The 20,589-nt window shown below is 44.3% G+C and overlaps 2 protein-coding genes across 9 annotated transcripts in view; one reads left to right on the top strand and one right to left on the bottom strand.

Annotated features, from left to right (window-relative positions):
• Positions 1-11,961, bottom strand: part of LOC121271770 (transcriptional enhancer factor TEF-1-like) — a 76,279-nt gene extending 64,318 nt beyond the window's left edge. Inside the window, exons 1-2 of one of the 2 annotated variants that reach the window (XM_041178023.1) lie at positions 11,880-11,961; positions 11,518-11,618 (exon numbers count right to left, since the gene is read on the bottom strand). The gene's annotated coding sequence lies outside the window, so the exon portion shown is untranslated. The remainder of the gene's footprint in view (positions 1-11,517; positions 11,619-11,879) is intronic. The other variant, XM_041178024.1, reaches the window with a different exon arrangement.
• The window catches only part of LOC121271771 (dickkopf-related protein 3-like), a 44,266-nt gene continuing 35,115 nt past the window's right edge, over positions 11,439-20,589 (top strand). The window contains exons 1-2 of one of the 7 annotated variants that reach the window (XM_041178027.1): positions 11,590-11,640; positions 19,383-19,657. In XM_041178027.1, the coding sequence (XP_041033961.1) occupies positions 19,439-19,657 (219 nt within the window). In that variant the 5' untranslated portion in view covers positions 11,590-11,640; positions 19,383-19,438. The other 6 variants (XM_041178026.1, XM_041178025.1, XM_041178030.1 and 3 more) reach the window with 6 other exon arrangements.

Genomic DNA, 20,589 nt, shown 5'->3' on the forward strand with positions numbered 1-20,589 from the left:
AATGATTTCTGAGTGAGGACCTCTAGTATTGACCTACTGCTTACTCCATTAAAGCGGTCCATCATCCTGAAGAATCTCTATGAGGTCACCTCTCAATCTTCTCTGTTCCAAGGAGAACAGTCCCAACTTTTCCAACCTCTCCTCATAACGGAAGTTCTTCATCCATAGAAACGTTCCTCTGTAGCCTTACTTAGGTCTTCCTATCTTTCCGGAAGTGTGATGCACAGAATTGTCCAAAACACTCTAATTGAGCCCTAACCAATGCTTTAATAAATTCTACCACAGTCACATTGCTTTCATATTATCTCCTCAATTTATAAACTCCAAGTAACCTAAACACTTTTAACCACCTTATCAACGTGCCCTGCCATTGTTCCTGATCCCTGTTCCAAACTCCTTTCCCTTGATATTGACTGGCCATATTTCTGATTAAGCCAGTCCGTTTGATTTCTGCCATCACTGATCACCTAGTTCCACCACTGTAACATTACCCGACCTTGCCTGTCTCAGCTCATCTACTGCGGAAACCTTCATTCATGCCTTTGTTACCTCTTGGCTATCCTGACACACACCTGGCTGGTCTCACCTTATACCCTCTATAGAACCGAAGTCATTCAAAGCTTAGCTGTCTATGTTTTAACTTGCAGCAAGTCCCATTTCCCTATCACATCTCTGCTCGCTGGCTCCTGGTCAAGCAATGTCTTGATTTTAAAATTCTCATCCTCATTTTCAAATCCCTCCATGACCTTGCCCCTCCCTATCTCTGTAATCTCCTCCAGCTACACAAACCTCAGGGGCAGGCAGGCGTTGTGGGAGCAGGAGGGGACGCGAACCTGATTGGGTCCATGCTGCCATTTTACGTGGACGGGCCGGTCAAGGCTGCGCTGCGCACTCCCTGTGCGGGGGGGCGGCTGCCTTAGTCAGGAGTGTTAAAAACAGAAAAAAAGATTTTAAAAGAATATTCGGACATGTCCCCTCACATGAACTGGGACATGCGCATTAATTTCAATAAAATTTTTTTCAAACTTTAAAATGATTCATGAAACCTCATCCCACGCATGGATGAGTCTCCATGAAAATTGCAAAGGCCGCTGCGGCTCTTCACCTGCCTCCGTTAATTATTTTAATTGACAGTTAAATGGCCTTAATAGGCCTTTGAGAGTTTGGTGGGCGCGCAGCCGAGTCGAGTGCCCGCCTGCTGAGCTGAAAGTCTGAATGACGCGCGGTGATGTTGGGACACAGGCCCAACTTCATCACATGTCATTTCCCCCGATCACCCAGCCAAAGATTCAGCCCCAGATATCTGCACTCCTAATTTTGGCCTCTTGCATTTTCAATTGTAATTTAACATAATCCTTATGGGGCTCAGTGTCGTACTTTGTTTTATAATGCTTCTGTGACATGCCTTGGGACCTTTCATTATGTTTAAGGTGCATATAAATAGAAGTTGTTGTTGCCATCTTTAAAGAACAAAGAACAAAGAAAAGTACAGCACAGGAACAGGCCCTTCGGCCCTCCAAGCCTGCGCCGATCATATTGCCCGTCAACTAAAACATTTTGCACTTCCGGGGTCCATATCCCTCTATTCCCATCATATTCATGTATTTGTCAAGCTGCCTCTTAAACATCACTATTGTACCTGCTTCCACCACCTCCTCTGGCAGCGAATTCCAGACACTCACAACCCTCTGTGTAAAAAACTTGCCCCGTACATCTCCTCTATAGTCTTCTCCTCTCACCTTAAATCTATGTCCCCTAGTAATTGACTCTTCCACCCTGGGAAAAAGCTTCTGACTATCTACTCTGTCCATGCCACTCATAATTTTGTAAACTTCTATCAAGTCGCCCCTCAATCTCCGTCGCTCTAGTGAGAACAATCCGAGTTTCTCCAACCTCTCCTCATAACTAATAACCTCCAGACCAGGCAGCATCCTGGTAAACCTCCTCTGCGCCCTCTCCAACACCTCCATATCCTTCTGGTAATGTGGCGACCAGAATTGCACACAATATTCCAAGTGTGGCCTAACCAAGGTTCTGTACAGCTGCAGCATGACTTCCCAGCTTTTATACTCAGTACCCCTGCCAATGAAGACAAGCATGCCATTTGCCTTCCTGACTACCTTATCCACCTGCATTGCCACTTTCAGTGACCTGTGGACCTGTACACCCAGATCCCTCTGCCCGTCGATGCACTTAAGGGTTCTGCCATTTACTGTATAATTCCTGCCTGTATTAGACCTTCCAAAATGCATTACCTTGCATTTGTCCGGATTAAACTCCATCTGCCATTTCTCCATTCAAGTCTCCAACAGATCTATATCCCGTTGTATCCTTTGACAATCCTCTTCACTATCTGCAACTCCTCCAACCTTAGTGTCATCTGCAAACTTACTAATTAGCCCAGTTACATTTTCCTCCAAATCATTTACGTATACTACAAACAGCAAAGGTCTCAGCATTGATTTCTGCGGACCTCCACTAGTCACAGCTCTCCATTCAGAAAAGCATCCTTCCACTGCTACCCTCTGTCTCCTATGACCAAGCCAATTCTGTATCCATCTTGCCAGCTCACCTCTGATCCCATGCGACTTTACCTTCTGTACCAGTCTGCCATGAGGGACCTTTTCAAAGGCGTAACTGAAATCCATGTAGATAACATCCACTGCCCTTCCATCGTCAATCATCTTTGTCACTTCCTCAAAAAACTCGATCAAGTTAGTGAGACACGACCTCCCCTTCACAAAACCATGCTGCCTCTCACTAATATGCCCATTTGCTTCCAAATGGTAGTAAATCCTGTCATGAAGAATCTTCTCCAATAATTTCCCTACCACCGACGTAAGGCTCACCGGCCTGTAATTTCCTGGATTATCCCTGCTACCCTTCTTAAACAATGGAACAACATTGGCCATTCTCCAGTCCTCTGGGACCTCACCCGTTTAAAGATCCGTGTATATGGACACCAAGGTCTCTGCTCATTTATACCTTTCAAACTCATGCCATTTATACTTTCTTCGTATATTAGCTCTTATAAAAGTGCATCAAATCTCCCATTTGCCACATTTCTGCTCATTTCACTATCCCGTCTGTTATCCTGAAGCCTCACAATTCCCACACTGTCAAATTTTGTATCACCTCCAGACTTTATAATGGTGTTTCAATATCAAAGCCTAGGTCATTTATAAAAATTGAAGGGCGATGCACTAAAAGCTAAACCTTAGTGAGCATCATTACAAAACACTACCAACCCCGAACACCTCCCCATCACCCTTTGCTTCCATTCTCTGAGCCAAATTTGTATCCATACGGCCACTTTCTCTTTAATTCTATGGGCTTCTACCTTTGTAGATAGGTCCCAGAGCATCTTATTCATCTACTGTCTCAGCCCAGAGTGCATTATGCTGATAGACCTAGAGAAGGAAGGATGAAAAGAGGCTTGAGTGGAGCATAAATGGTGGTATGGTCTGGTAGGGCTGAATGGCCTGTTTATGTGCTGCCTATTCAATGTATTTCAGTTGAGGGATGAGCGTTCAGTATGAATCATTGATGTTTATTGCTTATTGTTTCTGGCCATGTTGTGAGAGGTGCAAAAATGAAAATCTGAAGAGTGCTGATGCAACAGCACAGTTACACTGCATCTGGACTCCTGATGCTGCATATGCTGCTGATCTTTTGGAAGTTGCTAGCTTGACATCAGTGACAAGACTTTCAGAAATTACACCATCATGAATTTACAGTATAGAAGTTTAAAAATAATCAGGAACATGCAAAGTGGTCTCCTAACATTGGTTAGAACATAAGAAATAGTTGCTGGAGTAAGCCATTCAGCCCCTCAAACCTGCTCTGCTAGCATAGAGCAAATGGCTTACTTGAAGATAGCGATATACTTGTATCTAAAGTACACCCACGTATAAACAATAATTACTTGCATTTACATAGCACCTCTAGCATGGTAAAATATCCCAAGGTGCTTCTGATGAGCTTCATTAAAGTTTACAGCAAGTCACAAAAGGGGGTATTAGAACAGGAGAGGTAGAGAAATGCTCAGGTAATGGGATGAAGGTTATAGGATAGAATTCCAGGGCTTAGGGTCTGGGCAGCTGAAAGCATGGATGCCAGTAGTGGTGCAGTAAAAATCAGGGATGTGCAAGAGGTCAGAATTGGAGGAGAGCAGAGATCTCAGAAGACTATATGCTCAAGGAGATTGCAGAGATAGGGAGGGCTGAAGTCGTGGAGGGTCTCGAAAAGAAGGATAAGAAGTTTTAAAAGAATTTACAAAGAGAATTTTGGCTCTTCACTTTTCCAGACATTAGTGTGTGAGAGCTGGAATTATAATCATGGCTGCTTCTTATAACGACAAGGGACAGCATAACTCAGTCATTCAAACCTTAGGGTATCACATCTAACACAGGATTTGTTTCATTGGGTTTCAGGAGAAAACCCTTGGAGATGAATGGGGATATTTTGGAGTTTTTGACAAAGTAAACAGGTAATCTCCACCTCCCCAAAATGTTCAACAAACCTTCATTATTCATTTCTAAAATCTTCACATCACAGCCAAGGCTGAAACAGTTGGAATTCCTGACAAACCAAACTCATTATGTTGGACTATCCTCACAAAGAGGCTGATTTCAGGCAGAATCCGATTAAGAATTCTTGAAGTCCCAACCATCAAGGACATTCCAGCACCTCCGCACATCCTTTCCCCTTAATCCATTAAAACACAAAGGTGTAGTCAAATGCGGAAAGAAATAAGATCATAGAATGACACACTGCATTACTAGAGTGCTTTTTCAATCTTGGAACACCCCAAAGCACTTTACAGACATGCTTTAAGTGTAGAGACTGTTGTAATGTTGCCAATCAGACCATAATATACAATGCTTAAGTTTCCAAACAGTAAAGAGAAAATAGACTCTTATCCAAAATTCCGAATCTGTTTGTAAAAAGCAGAGCTTCTTGATATTAGTCCTGAATTTGCCTATTGTGTTCGAACCTGCTTCTTTGCCTTAAACAGACCCTGATTCAATAGTAAAAGTCTCACAGTCATTTGGTTACAAATTTTAAAAAGAAAAGATAATTGAAATTTCAAAGTTTAAGTGAGTGTAATGGGCATAACATCTGTTGAAGTACAAATTACACTTCTTCAATCATGTTCAGTTTCTGGGGCAGGGTGATTCAGCAGAGGCCAAAAAAAATGTTCAAGGTGTCCTGTATGGAAAATTCCCCAAAGGAGACTCCAATAACACATTAAAATGTAACATAGGCACTGTACCCGGTGCCTCCATCAGCACATGCAGTAAAACCTTTTGGATAAATACACAGCTCACTGTAGACACTGCAAAGCTCCAGCCAACAGCTTCAAGCAGCAACACAAACCGAGGGAGAAAACTGAATTCATCAGCTGCGTCAAAAATCCAACTTCTACTCAGTGTGAAATATCCAATGATTAAAGAGCAAACTGGGGCATTTCTCCACACACCAGCCTAACTAACAGCACAGATTCCAAAGCAGGAAAATCCTGCCTGACTAACCACCTTGATTTCTTCAAGGAAGCGGCATTCCAGATGGGCTGTGAGAAGCACTGTGGGAGTGGGAGACCTAGACTTCCAAAAAGCATTTGACAAAGCTCCACATGAAAACCTAAACTCAAAGCATTCGGACTGAGGATAGAAATTGGCTGATGGGTACAAAACACTGGATATTGATTAGAGAAGCCAAGTCTGAATGATTAAGCAGGTGAAAGTGTAATTTATACTTATACTTCAATTTAATATACCATATTCGCTGCTCACAATGTGGTTTCTGCTACATTGAGAAGATTGGAGGTGGATTGGGTGATCACTTTACAGAACACTGCTGTTCAGCCCATGAGCTTCCAGTCACCTGTCGTTTTAACATCCAGCTCCACTCCCACTTGAATCTCTCTGTTGTCAGCTTCCTACACTGTTCTAATCAATGTAAGGTCAAGGAAAAGCACCTTACCTTTTCAATTAGGCACTTTACAGCCTTTTGGACTCAACATTGAATTGAACAATTTTAGATCATAACCTCTGACCCCATTGTGTTTTGTGTTTTTGGACAGCAGCTGTTGGCAATGATTCTACTTTTCAATTTACACCTCCTTTAGACACATCTCTCGTCTCTTGTCCCATTATCACCCTCTTTGCCTTACACCATCATCCCTTTTGTCATTTAACCTCTCTTATGTTCCACTGCATCACAGACCATTTCATCCTCCTCTACCCCACCCTCTTTCCTTAACTGCTTTAAACTGTTTCCAGTTCTGACGAAAGATCGTCGAGCTAGAACATTAACTTTTTTCTCACTGCAGATTTGTTCAGTATTCCCAGTGGTGCTGTGGTGGGTGTAGGACAGTATGGGATTGGGGGTGGGGGGTGCTGGGTGGTGGGGGGTACAGGCAGAGCAGTCTCTAGGGTACAGTGAATCGGGGCGATCGCCGTGGGCCCCACACTTCAACATTACAGTGTCACATGTAATACAGCCTGATTTGCTGTCTCTTGCACTCTAAGCTCAAAATGAATGTTTACTGGTGGATATAAGCAAATAAACTCATAAAAGCAGAGGAGAAAGCAGATTCAAACTGTATGAACTGGGATAAATCTCTGCCAAGGCAGTGGGCTAGGTACTCGGAATCACGGTGTGAGCTCAGCACCAACTCTCGGAGATGGGATCGCTGACCTTGGCAGCAACAGCAGAGCAGCTTTTATTCCAAGTCTCATTCACTGCAGAGGAGAAAGATGAACTATTCAAAACTAGTTAACACCTTTAAAGCGGACGCATAGCTCATAGTGTCTGAGCCATGGGGTAAGTCACTCACTTGTGTTTATTTTTGGTTCCGGCCAATTGAAAGCCTCCACCTTTATTTCTCTTCCAGTGCGAAATTACAACTAACATTGGCTTAATGTTGGAAGATGGACAGTCACTTTTTTTAAAATTGAATTATTTATTGCATTTTGTTTGTAATTATTGTTTTTAAGAAGTTGAACACAGTGAATGACCTCACTCTGATGTTTCGGCTGGAATTTTCCAGACCTCGCCCCACTCACTCAGTGCAGCAGGTTCTCACCTCATCTCCCAAAAGCAGGTCCCCCACCACCCCCCAGCAGGTTCCCCCCAAACCTCCCCCCCCCCACAGCTGGTCCCCCCCTCAGCAGCTTCCAACCCCCCCCAGCAGGTTCCCTCCGCCCCCAGGAGGTTCCCCCCCACCCCCCACAGCAGGTCCCCCCTCAGCAGGTTCCCCCCACCTCAGCAGGCTCCCCCTCACCCCAGCAGGATCCCCCCCCAACCCCAGCAGGTTTCCCCCCCCAACCCACCCCAGCAGGTTCCGCCCCCCCCCCCCCCCCCACCAGGTTTCCCCCCCCCCCCCCCCCCCCAAAAGCAGGTTTCTACCCCCCCCAAAACCCCAGCAGGTTCCCCCATGATGCGACGAGTGAACCAGTGAAATCTCTGTTGAGATCGGTGGGACTGGAAGTTTTCTCCAGTTGGGCTGTGTCAGTAAAAACGTTATAACGGAATCCCATAGAGAGCATGGCCAGAATTTTTAGCTCTGTGGGGAGCACATGCCTGACCCAACCGAGCGTGAAATGACGCGCGATGATGTCAGCTGACAATGCGCAGTCATGCGATGGTTCAGTTGGTGGATGTGTGCCGGAGTCAGCAGCTCACCCACCAATTACTTAAAGACCTGTTAAGGCCATTATGTTATCAATTGACTAATTTTTCGCTGCTTGTTCAATCTAACAGTTGACGGGCAGGCGAAAAAGCCAAGCGGCCTTTGCATTTTTTTTTGGAAACCTGGTCCACGGTCGGAATGAAATTTCCAAAAGGAAATAATTTAAAAAAAGTTTTTATTTTATTTGTAAAAACACGTCCCTGCACATGGGACAAGAGTCACATGAGGGGACACGTTTCGTTACATTTTTCTGCTCTTTATTATTTTTTAAAATATCTCTTCCTCTCCCTGAGGCAGCTCCGTGCTTCAGGGAGATAATTCAGCTCTCTCGTGCGCCTGTGCATGAAGTTCACACTAGGCCCGCTCACCCTCCTCCCCCTGCCCGCACAGGCAGCCCTCAGAGCTGTCACTCGCATATTACGCTGGGCCCACCAGTGTGAAACTGCGGTGTGATGTCGATTGCAGGCAGCGTACGACTTCCCCTGCCAATATCACACGCCAAGGGAAAGATTCTGCCCCATGGATTTCCCTCTAACAAAAGGAGAACCAATAACTATGTTCAGCCTGGGAAGTGAGGCAGTTTTACATGTGACACAGCTATGAGAGTCAATAGTGCAGCGTGTGCTGGGTAACTGAGTGCTCAGTAGCTGGGATGCTGCTGGTTCTCATTTTCACACACGCTCCGGCCCCAGTTAGAAGAAACTTATCTAAAAATGTTACGGAGAGGGGGCACACAGTGTGATTTGTCCTGGGCCCTGCAGCCCCCTAGGGATGTCCCCGGGTACAGGGCTTGGTATTGGGGCCACTACTGTTTCTAATTTACATAAAGACCTGTGTTCGGTAACTCAATGCGAAGTAGGCAGTAGATTCAGAGCAAGCAGCACAGAAATTACATCATTAGTTGCTTGGAATATGTAAATGGGAAGGAAAATAGAGGAGGAGAATGAATGTAAAGGGAAGAACATTTATTTACAATTGCACTTTTCAGAATTTCCAAAGCACTTCAAGCCAAACATTTGAATCATTGTGCGCTAAACATGACAAGATAACCACAGGGACAGTGTGTGTACAAGATCCCAAGGGCAGCAAAATTGTTTTAATAATGTTAATTTGAGCAATACTGAGCAGCAAATAGTGAGAGTGTTTCTACTAAACTAAAGCTGACACCTAGGCAGATAAACGTAAAGTACAGACATGAGCAGGAAAACAAAATGATATTTATAATATTCTCTAAATGACATTGAGAGGGTCAAGGCCAAGATAAAAGACAGAAGAGGTTGAGGAAGTTTAAGAGGTTCAAAGATCAACATGTCTGACAATGGCTGGATAAACTAAGTTAGGCCAAATGATTTTCTTATCTGTAACAACTTGCGAAGGCTACAACCGCGAACCTAGCAGTGTAGAAAAAACAGAAAATGCTGGAAAAACTCAGCAGGTCTGACAGCATCTGTGGAGAGAGAGACAGAGTTTACGTTTCGAGTCCTTATGACTCTTCTTCAGAGCTACAGAGAAGTAGCAGTGTACTCTGACTACTTGAGACCCTTTATATGGCTCAGTGGTTAACAATGCAGCACCTGTTTGATACTGTGCCTTTGCTGTTGTTAAACTTAGTTGCTTAGCTGGTGTAGAAGTAAAGGTGCTACAGTTCAGAGCTTCCTATTTATGAGCATTTTCCAACAACTCCCATAGGAAGTTTGTGACTGGACATCAGGTTAACAGAATCAGTTGGCTGTGATGATACCTATAGTCAAATAGCTTGCCAACACTAATTTTCTAGGCATACACATCACATGTGGTCACTGTGTGATGTTTTGGAGAGCAGCTGCCACCCACAGAACTGCACCCAGAGTCGGCACATTCAGAAAACAAGTGTAGAAAATGGGAGCAAATAAGAAAAGATTTGGGATTGAGTGACTCAGGAAATTCCAAAACGTTGGACCAGGCAGATAGCCAGACTACATTTTAGTAATGAAATATTCAGCACCCCCCACAGAGCATATAAAGGACATGGAACAGGATAGAAATAAAGTAGTAAAAGCAGCAGCATAGGATGTAAAGAAATGAGATGGCATGGGATATACTCGTTTCACATATCCATCATTTGGCATGGGATATACTCGTTTCATATATCCATCATTTGGCATGGGATATACTCGTTTCTCATATCCATCATTTGGCATGGGATATACTCGTTTCACATAACCATCATTTGGCATGGGATATACTCGTTTCACATATCCATCATTTGGCATGGGATATACTCGTTTCACATATCCATCATTTGGCATGGGATATACTCGTTTCACATATCCATCATTTGGCATGGGATATACTCGTTTCACGTAACCATCATTTGGCATGGGATATACTCGTTTCACGTAACCATCATTTGGCATGGGATATACTCGTTTCACATATCCATCATTTGGCATGGGATATACTCGTTTCACATAACCATCATTTGGCATGGGATATACTCGTTTCACATAACCATCATTTGGCATGGGATATACTCGTTTCACATATCCATCATTTGATACTAAGCTGTGATCATTCCTGCTTCTTAAAGACAAAGAGCCAGTTGTTGCAAAACCCACAATTCAACCAAACTCAAAGAAAAAGCAGATCCATGCGGGCCAGTGTAAGGGGCAGAGAGAGGACTTCACATCCCACCATTTATTTATTATTTCACTGCATTCAGAATTCTATAATACAAAATATGAAGATGGCAAGACAGGTGGAGAGAGCAGTTAATAAAGCAGACAGCATCCTAGGCTTTATTAATAGGGGCATAGAGCACACGAGCGAGGAGGCTGTGCTGAACTTGTATAGGACGCTAGCCGGACCTCAGCTGGAGTATTGTGTACAGTTCTGGGCGCCACACTTTAGGAAGGATGTGAACGCTTTGAAGAGAGAATGCAAAAAAGATTCATGAGAAGGTTCCAGGGTTATGTAGATAGATTGGAGAAGTTGAAACTGTTCTCCTTGGAGGAGAGAAGACTAAGAGGAACTTTGATAGAGGTGCTCAAGATCGTGAGGGGGCTGGACTAAAGAGAAGCTGTTCCCATTGGTGAAAAGATCGAGGATGATCGAGAGGGCACAGATATAAAGTAATTGGCAAAAGAAGCAAAGGTGATGATGAAAAAGTTTCATGCAGTGAGTGGTTAAGGCTTGGAATATGCTGCCTGAGAGTGTGGTAGTTCAGTCAAAGCATTCAGAAGGAAATTAGACTGTTATCGGAAAAGGACAATGTGCAGAGTTATGGGATGAAGGCAGGAGAATGGCACTGAGTGAATTGCCCAGAGAGCCAGTGCAGATACAATGGGCCGAATGGCTTCCTTTTGCCCTGTAACTATTCTGTAATATGAAAATAATAATGCCACCAACTTTAATTCTATTAAATCAGGGATCCTGCACCAATTAAAAACAACGTTCTTCCAGAAACATCCATAAGGAATTCTTGTCTCTATAACACAAGCTAATAGTGACTGAAACTACTGCAGAGGGTACCTCATACCCGGGGAGGTTAGATTAAGAGCTGTTTGTATGACCCTGGTGTCAGGAATACAACTTTCTGAAATACGTTACCCTGCGCCTATCTGCACATTCTGACATTTGGAAAAGAACCAGGAAAGTTTTGAAAGTTTTTCTGTTGTTTGCGCTCGGACAAGGAAAAATCCCATCACATTGGCGGGTCAGGTTTCGCTGAGCCAGCTCTCTGCCCGCCTCTCTCCCTCCCTCCCTCTCTCTCCCCGTCCGCCGGCCTGAATAATACTTTTTAAACACTCTTCAGAATGAGAATGAAACAAAATGTTACCTACAAATCACAAATACTGGGCGAGTTACAAATCTCGGATGCTGGTCAATCCTTTGAGGTATTTTTTTTTTGTTGTTGAACAAACGCCTTTTTTGGTTCCTCTTCCTAAATGAAAATCAGATGATTTGTAAGTAAACAGAAAATACATTTATTATTTATTTAATCAGTAACTCTCACGTTTTAAGTTCCAGACAGACAGAGAGAGAGAGAGAGAGAGAATCTGAGATTTATTTGTCAAATGCGGAAGTTCGGGAACAAAAATGTCAGAGATGATAGCGATCCCGAGCCTCCCAGAGCCTGTCTTTGTCTTTAGGAAAAAAGCAGCAACTGCGGGTGAAGAAAGTTTAACGAAAACCCCAAACTTACCTTGAGCAGAGGGAGAGAGTTGAAGTGGCCGGGAGCGGCTTGTAGCTGCCCGCATTGGGGGCTGGTGGTGGGTGGGTGGGGGGTGTGGGGGCTGCTGCTGCTTTCTTCCCGAACAGGATTTTTGGAGATGGGGAGTATTTTGGAAACTGGACTGGTGACAGGTTCAGGAAAAATGTCAGGAATGAGCGGCTGGAATGAAATGAACGCGATGAGTCAGTGGAGGAGGAGGAGCCGCCGGCGGCTTCCCGTCCACCCCAGGGAGAATCTCGCTTTCCAATTCATTGAACCAAAAAAAAGGCTAAAAAGGAGAGGAATCCCAGAACAGCAATGGACGATCCTGCTGGGCAATTTTGTGAGTCTAATGTCGCTTATTGGCCACTGTTCGAAGATTGAGCGGGGATAACACAACAAAAAATATGCTCAGAATTTTGGGTGCGTCTATTTTCTCCTTTGCTGTGGAAACTTCGGCGTTGGGTTTACAGGTTGATAGGAAAGAAATACATGCATTTATATAGCGCCTTTAAAGACCACTGCACCTCAGAGTGTTTTGCCTTTAACAAAGTGGTTTTGAAGGGTGCTCATTGTTGTAATTTGGGAAATAGAGAAAATAATAAGTTTACTTTCCATTCTTATTTCATTATCAAGGGGGGGGGGGGGGTAAAACAAAAAAATTACAGACAAATTCTCTCCTCAAGGCCCTGTCTGTGCCTCAGGATCATCAGGTTCCGGGCCCTGTGGTTTACGTGTGAGGCTATTCAGGCTATTTGATAAAACACACATTGCATCCATTTTTACTTGTCAGTCAGTCAACCTTTGTAAAACAACACTCCCTGAATGAGGGAAGTATTTAGTCGTGGGCCACTGACTCTATCAATAACCCCTCCCATTACTGCCTCACCTCAAACATGAAACATGATCACTAGGCCCAGGTACCAAACCCATGCTCCACAAGCTCTGAACAAGGGTCATAGGGACTCGAAACGTTAACTCTGTCTCTCTCTCTCTCTCCACAGACGCTGTCAGGCCTGCTGAGTTTTTCCAGCAATTTTTGTCTTAGATTTCCAGCACCTGCAGTATTTTGCTTTTACCTATACCCCACAGGACTGACTAAGGTCCCACACTCATCATGAATTTTTAACAGAGGACCAGGGATAAAATTGTGTCAGATCCTGGTCAGGTCAGGCTTGGGATACTGTGCACAGTTCCAACTCTGTACTATTAAAAGGATCTGGAAGCGTTGGAGAGAGTGCAAAATGCACAAGGACTGCAGCGGTTCAAGAAGGCAGCTCACCACCACCTTCCCAAGGGCAATTAGGGATGGGCAATAAATGCTGGGCCCAGCCAGCGAAGCCCAAATCCCGTGAATAAATAAAAAAGACTTTTACAAGGATGGCACTAGAGCAAAAACATTACAGCTTTCGGGGAAAGATACAAGTTGGGCTAATTTTCTTTTGAAAAGAAAAGACTTAGGGCAGAATTTTGCCGTTGGCGATCAGGGGGCAGGGTCTACTCGCCGACGCATAAAATGACGCGGGGTGACGTTGGGCGGAACCCCTGATGTCACCCCGCCCCATTTAAATTTTCAGGAAGCAAAATCATCTGCGGGCCCGCCGACCTGTCAATGGCCAATTGAGGCCATTGACAGAATCATTAAAACAATTAAAGGACCTGTCCGTCCAGGACCCCCGGCGGAAAATAGAGAAAACATGAAACCTCATCCAGCGGCGAGATGAGGTTTCATGTTGGATTTAAAAATTTTAATAAAGATTTACAGTAATTTATGAACATGTCCCATCTCGTGACATTGTCACATGAGGGAGACATGTTAGGGAATTTTTTTTTCCTTTTTTTTAATCTTTTTCAAAGTGGAAGCGATCTCCCTGAGGCAGCACTTAGCCTCAGGGAGACGCGCGCTCTATCATGTGCGTGCGTGAAAGAGCACACTCTCGCTTTTGGGGAATCCCCCCTGTCCGCACAGGAGGCACATAGTGCTTCCCATTGGACGTCACGCTGGGCGGGCCTTAATTGGCTCGCCCATGTAAAATGGCGGCGGGGCCCGCTTCTCCGGTGGGATCGGCTCCCCACCCACTGGAGATTGGGTTGGGCCCACCCGACAGGCAGAAAATTCTGCCCTTGGAGAAGATCTGGCAGGGGTGCTTTTAATTCTGAATGGGTTAGACCGAGTAGATGTGGAAAGAAAGTTTTGGATTCTCCCACAAGTGAAAAACAAGGGTCCATGTGTGTAAGATAGTTTACATATAAATCCAATATGATAAAAGTCCTTGCTCAGAGTGGTTACAATCTGTGGCTTGCCACCACAGGAAATGGTTGAGGCAAATAGGTGAGATGCTTTTAAAGTTTAAGAGACAAGCGGAACTAGAAAGATACACTAAAAGGATGGGATGGACTGGAAGGAAGCTCATGTGGGGTATAAACATCAGCAACTCATTGGGTTGAGTGGTCTTTTCCAGTGCTGCTCGTAATTTACATAAAAAATACACTTTCCCTGACAATCCCAGAAACTGGGAGATAATCATGTCCCCTCAGGTTGCTAAGAGAACAGACTGATTCCTCTGAATGAGCTGAAAAGTACTCTATCTTGTAGTAACACGACAAACTTTTATAGAAGATGTTACAATGCTGAAATATGTAAAATAGTAATAGGAAATATCTTTCTTACTTTTCAAGACTTCACATTTCTGTTAAAGCAAATAAGAAACACAGAAATGTGATGCTGCCTTCCTATTTCAGCAAACTGATCTCGGAATAAAACAGAAACAAAAATACCTGGAAAAACTCAGTAGGTCTGACAGCATCTGCGGAGAGGAACACAGTTAATGTTTCGAATCCGAATGACTCTTTATCATTCGGACTCGAAACGTTAACTGTGTTCCTCTCCGCAGATGCTGCCAGACCTGCTGAGTTTTTCCAGGTATTTTTGTTTTTGTTTTGGATTTCCAGCATCCGCCGTTTTTTGCTTTTATCTGAATAAAAGAGTACGTTGAAAATGCAAAATAATTTTATTGTGAAAATTGTGCAACACTATTTAAACGATCTATCAAGAATGTGAGAAAAGAGCCCTTTATTCAGCTTCAGGTGCAATTGAACAAAGTAATTTGTCAAAGGCATTGGGGGCGGGGGAGATAATTGAAATGGAGCTAAATAAGCAGGTTAAGTATTGGGCGAGGAAGAATGGGAGGCAAGCAAGAGAGAGATGGACAGATTGAGATGAAATTATCAAATAAGCTAATGAAAAATAAATGGAGAGGAAAGACAAGATAATGACAAGAATAAAGGATAGAAAAGAATAGTAAGTAAGGAAATTAATAAAAATGTAAGGAGAATGCCAGTTGAGTGAGAGAATTGAAAAGAAGGAGCAGGAATATATACAGCAACTCGATAACTGCAGCAGCTGCACTGTAGGGCAGGCCTTGAGTTTAGGTTTCAGAGATACTGTTTCATTCTCTCTCCTTGGCAACTGGCTGAGGCTGAAGCGAACTGTTTGCAACCTTGGCATCATATCTGACCCCGAGATGAGCTCTGATCTCATATCCACCATTACTTAGATTACCTCAATATTATTGCCTGATTCTGCCCTTTTCTTAGCTCCTTAGTGACTGAAACCCTCATCCATGCCATTGTCAGCCCTAGACGTAAGTATTCCAACATGCTCCTGGTTGACCTCCGACATTCTAACTTCTGTAAACTTCAGCTCATCCAAAACTCTGCTGTCTGTGTCCTTACTCACACCAAGTCTTATTCACCTAACATCCCCATTCTCATTGACCTGCATTATATCTCGATTTTAAAATTCTCATCCTTGTTTTCAAATCCCATGGCCTCACCCCTCCGTATCTCTGTAATCTCCTCTAGCCCCACAAGCCTCTGAGATATCCGTGCCCCAGTTATGTGTTCTGCCATTGGTGGCCTTGTCTTCAACTGCCAATGCCTGAAGCTCTGGAATTCATCCCTAAACCTCTTCACCTCTCTACCTTTCTTTCCTCCTTTAAGACACTCCTTAAAATCTACCTCTTTGACTATGTTTTTAATCATCTGCCCTAATAGCTGTCTACGTAGCTGAGTGTTATCGATGCTATATAAATATATGGTGTTGTTGTCACCCACTCTCACATGGAGCGCCTGAGCTCAGTCACATTTCACCCAGACCATAGATGGGAGCAGCTGGTGGAAGTCAAAACATGAAGAAAGTGGATTGGAATAAGTGAGAGAAGGAGCCAGGTAAATGTGTACTGTTCCAAATATGTGACTGAACATGTTACATGTGAGGCCCAAGCCTCACAGGCTCCACACGCTTCCCTGCTGCATCTTTAGGGAACAATCTGAGTCAACTTTTGGGACGGATTATCTCTGTAACTTACAATCAATGTATTAAGTGTCCTCTAATTTTTTTTAATCTGTCCATGGGATGTGGGCATCACTGGACGCCAGCATTTATTACTCATCCCTAATTGCCCTTGAGAATCGAGTGGCTCAACATCAGGACAGCTCTGAAAGAGGGTCGATACTGACTCAAAGCATCAACTCTGTTCCTCTCTCCACAGATGCTGTCAGACCTGCTGAGTTTTTCCAGAATGTGGAACCCAAGGGGTTTTTACAACAATTGTAACAATGTTTTCATGGGGCAGGGTTTTGCCCTTAGTAGGGGTATTTGGCGGGGGTGGGCAGGAGTGGTTGGGAAGCCGACTGCTGCCTGCAATCGGCTCTGAATTGCAATTTCACGTGGATGGGCCAATTAAGACCAGCCTTGCGTGGATCGCGAGTGGCAGCACTAAGCATTACCTGTGTGTGTGTGTGTGTGTGTGTGTGTGTGTGTGTGTGTGTGTGTGTGGGGGGGGGGGGGGGGGGGGGGGGGGGGGTGGTTGGGGGGGGTTGGTGGGGGGGAGAGGGAGAGCCGGTTCCGCACAGTTCATGCACGAAAGAGCACTTCAATCTCCCTGAGGCACGGAGCTGCCTTCATTTAAAAAATTAATAAAGACAGTAAAGATATAATAAAACATGTCCCTTCACATGACTCTGCCACATGAGTTAGCTGAAGAGATAGTGGAGGCATTAGTGGTGATCTTTCAGGAATCACTCGAGTCCGGGAGGGTCCCAGAGGACTGGAAAATTGTTAATGTAACTCCCCCCGTTTAAGAAGGGAGTGAGGCAAAAGATGGGAAATTGCAGGCCGATTAGCCTGACCTCGGTCGTTGGTAAGATTTTAGAGTCCATTATTAAGGATGAGATTTCAGAATACTTGGAAGTGCATGGTAAAATTGAGCAAAGTCAGCATGGTTTCATCAAGGGGAGGTCATGCCTGACAAATCTGTTAGAATTCTTTGAGGAGGTAATGAGTAGGTTAGACAAAGGAGAGCCAATGGATGTTATCTACTTGGACTTCCAGAAGGCCTTTGACAAGGTGCCACACAGGAGGCTGCTCAGTAAGATAAGAGCCCATGGTGTTAGAGGCAAGGTACTAGCATGGATAGAAGATTTGGTGTCCGGCAGGAGGCAGAGAGTGGGGATAAGGGGGTCCTTCTCAGGATGGCGGCTGGTGACTAGTGGAGTTCTGCAAGGGTCAGTGTTGGGACCACAACTTTTCACTTTATACATTAATGATCTAGATGAAGTAAGTGAGGGCATCCTGGCTAAGTTTGCAGATGATACAAAGATAGGTGGAGGGACAGGTAGTATTGAGGAGGTGGGGAGGCTGCAGAAGGATTTGGACAGGTTAGGAGAATGGGCAAAGAAGTGGCAGTTGGAATACAACGTGGGGAAGTGTGAAGTGATGCACTTTGGTAGGAAGAATAGAGGCATAGACTATTTTCTAAATGGGGAGAGAATTCAGAAATCTGGAGTGCACAGGGACTTGGGAGTCCTAGTCCAGGATTCTTTTAAGGTTAACTTGCAGGTTGAGTCGGTAGTTAGGAAGGCAAATGCAATGTTGGCATTTATTTTGAGAGGACTAGAATATAAAAGCAGGGGTGTGCTGCTGAGGCTTTATAAGGCTCTGGTCAGACCATATTTAGAATATTCTGAGCAATTTTAGGTCCCGTATCTCAGGAAGGATGTGCTGGCCCTGAAGAGGGTCCAGAGGAGGTTCACGAGAACAATCCCAGGAACGAAAGGCTTAACATATGAGGAACGTTTGAGGACTCTGGGTCTATACTTGATGGAGTTTAGAAGGATGAGGGGGGATTTGATTGAAACTTACAGAATACTGAAAGGCCTGGATAAAGTGGACATGGAGAAGATGCTTCCATTAGTAGGAGAAACTAGGACCCGAGGGCACAGCCTCAGAGTAAAGGGAAGTCCTTTTAGAACAGAGATTAGGAGAAACTTCTTTAGCCAGAGAGTAGTGAATCTATGGAATTCATTGCCACAGAAGGCCGTGGAGGCCAGGTCATTGAGTGTATTTCAGACTGAGATAGATAGGTTCTTGATTGGTAAGGGGATCAAAGGTTACGGGGAGAAGGCGGGAGAATGGGGTTGAGAAATTTATCAGCCATGATTGAATGGCGGAGCAGACTTGATGGGCCGAATGGCCTAATTTTTGCTCCTATGTCTTATGGTCTTATGAGCTGGAACATGTTTTTAATTCCAAAAATAAAGTTTTTATTTAATGTTTATTTGCTTTAGGAAATCTCATTCCGCTTGTGGATGTAAAGGCTGCTTGGCCTTTTCGCCTGCCGCCAATTGTAAGGTTGGACGGGCAGCATAAATCTGATTTTAATTAGCTTGTTAATGGCTTTAGTAGGTCTTTTGGAGTTGGCTGCATGCCCGTCGAATGAAATATCACACGAGTGCGTGATGACACCGGGACACATGCCCGACATCATCGTGCATCAGTTTATTCTCGGGCACATCTGGTGGCACCAAGCGCAAAATTCTGCCCATGGTCATCATTAATTTTAATTCCAGATTCTTTATTGAATTCAAATTGCACCATCTTGCCCAAGGTGGCACTTGACCCCGGGTCTCGGGAGGACTCTTTTGGGTATCTGGGTTACCAGTTCACTGACAATACCACTATGCCACCACAATTCTCTGTGAGAGTAGTTAACACTATTTCCCAATGGTCCGCTGTTTATTATGGGAACTGCTTATGTAAACTTGTCGGGCGGGATTTTCCGGTCCTCATTGCTGTACTTTACACGCTGCCTCAGTTTTAGTGTCTCCTCAGTCTCATCGCCAGCTTCACTTGCCAATTGCCAGTTTTGTCAACGTTATGAAGGCAAAATCCAGGACTGGAATTTACATCTGTGGATTCTGGTCCAATTATCCACCACCACTCTCTCTTTCACTTGGCCTCCATCCACTAATGTGCAACAACTCAATGGATCGATTAATGTCCATTCATAATAAATACCCAATATCCCTTACCCTGGCAAACTAAAACAAAATATAGACAATGGGTGAAGGGGACATGGGCAGTCAGGATCGATTAGTTTCCTTTTACATGATTTGCTGTTTGATCCCTTTTATGTGTATGGTTGTTGCTAGGAGACCTGTCTGACCTTCCCTCTGTCACGTCAAAGCTGCTCTGAGTGGAAGGGGAGATGAGCAGAGAGAGAGGGGACGGGCCGGAGCAGCTACTTGTGATTCTGGAACCCAGACCAAGGTGCATCATTCAAACCCGGAGAAACGGCACGCCAAGTGTTGAAGGAGACAGACACTCGTGTACCTCTGGTAACTCTGTTGCTGGACCAGGAATGATGCTGTTTTTGGCTCTATTTCTCTGCCTGCCCTTCTTCGCCACAACTGCTCCTGCCGCCCTGGTAAGTGAAGGAGCTGCAGGGGGAATGAAGGTTTTTCACGGAGAAGACGGCGGGAAGAAATAGGTGAGCCGGAGGGGTTTCAATCAACCTACCGTTTGTGTGAAATAGACATGTTAACAGTGGTGTAGAGGCAGCACTGCGAAGGTTAAGAATTACTGGAGTGCTGTGCTGCAGGATAGAAGGAGGATGAAGCAGCTGGGATTGTAATATCTCCTCTGGAGTGCCACTTACATCGAAAGCAACTATATCTCCGGAGTGAAATTACAATGAAAACTTCAACAGGCAGCAGAGTGACTTGGATAACATTTGAAAGGGGGAGTGACTCAGTCCACACCATCAATAATATTTTTTTTATTGTTGGAAACAAATGCCTTGAAATGAAACAAAACCCTGGAAAGCAGCAAATAGTTTCTGGTTTTGGTAACTGTGGTTAATGTTTGCAAGGATTGCTGGAATAGTACATCCTAAAATAGCACTGTTTCTATGTTAAGTATATTTTGCTTTAATTTGAATTTAATTTAAATACTCTTGACTTATCCATTTTTTATTTTGTTTTACAGGTAGAGGGAAAGGAGGGCACCATTTCCACTGAGAGGGCTCCTGTAGTTGGTTATCAGCCTTGTTGGGATCGTTTTATTACCGCAAGCTGACTGCCTTCAATGCACCAACAAGTGGTCATTTTTCAGTTAAATCTAAACTGTCGACAACAAAATCCATTTCATGACCTCGCAGTAGCTGCTCCCAGTGTCACAGCAGCTTCCTCGTGACATCATAAAGGAGCTGGGCTGCCCTACCCAGCATGATCACTGCTATTAACCGTTCAATACTTAGAAAAAACCAATCTGTTAATCACAATGAGGGTGGACAAAGATCAGCATTCCCAGTTTATCGTAACGTCACCAGTAGAATATACAGCCCACTCATTTAAAAGT

Source organism: Carcharodon carcharias, chromosome 31 (genome assembly GCF_017639515.1).
Source record: "Carcharodon carcharias isolate sCarCar2 chromosome 31, sCarCar2.pri, whole genome shotgun sequence".
Lineage (NCBI taxonomy): Eukaryota > Metazoa > Chordata > Chondrichthyes > Lamniformes > Lamnidae > Carcharodon > Carcharodon carcharias.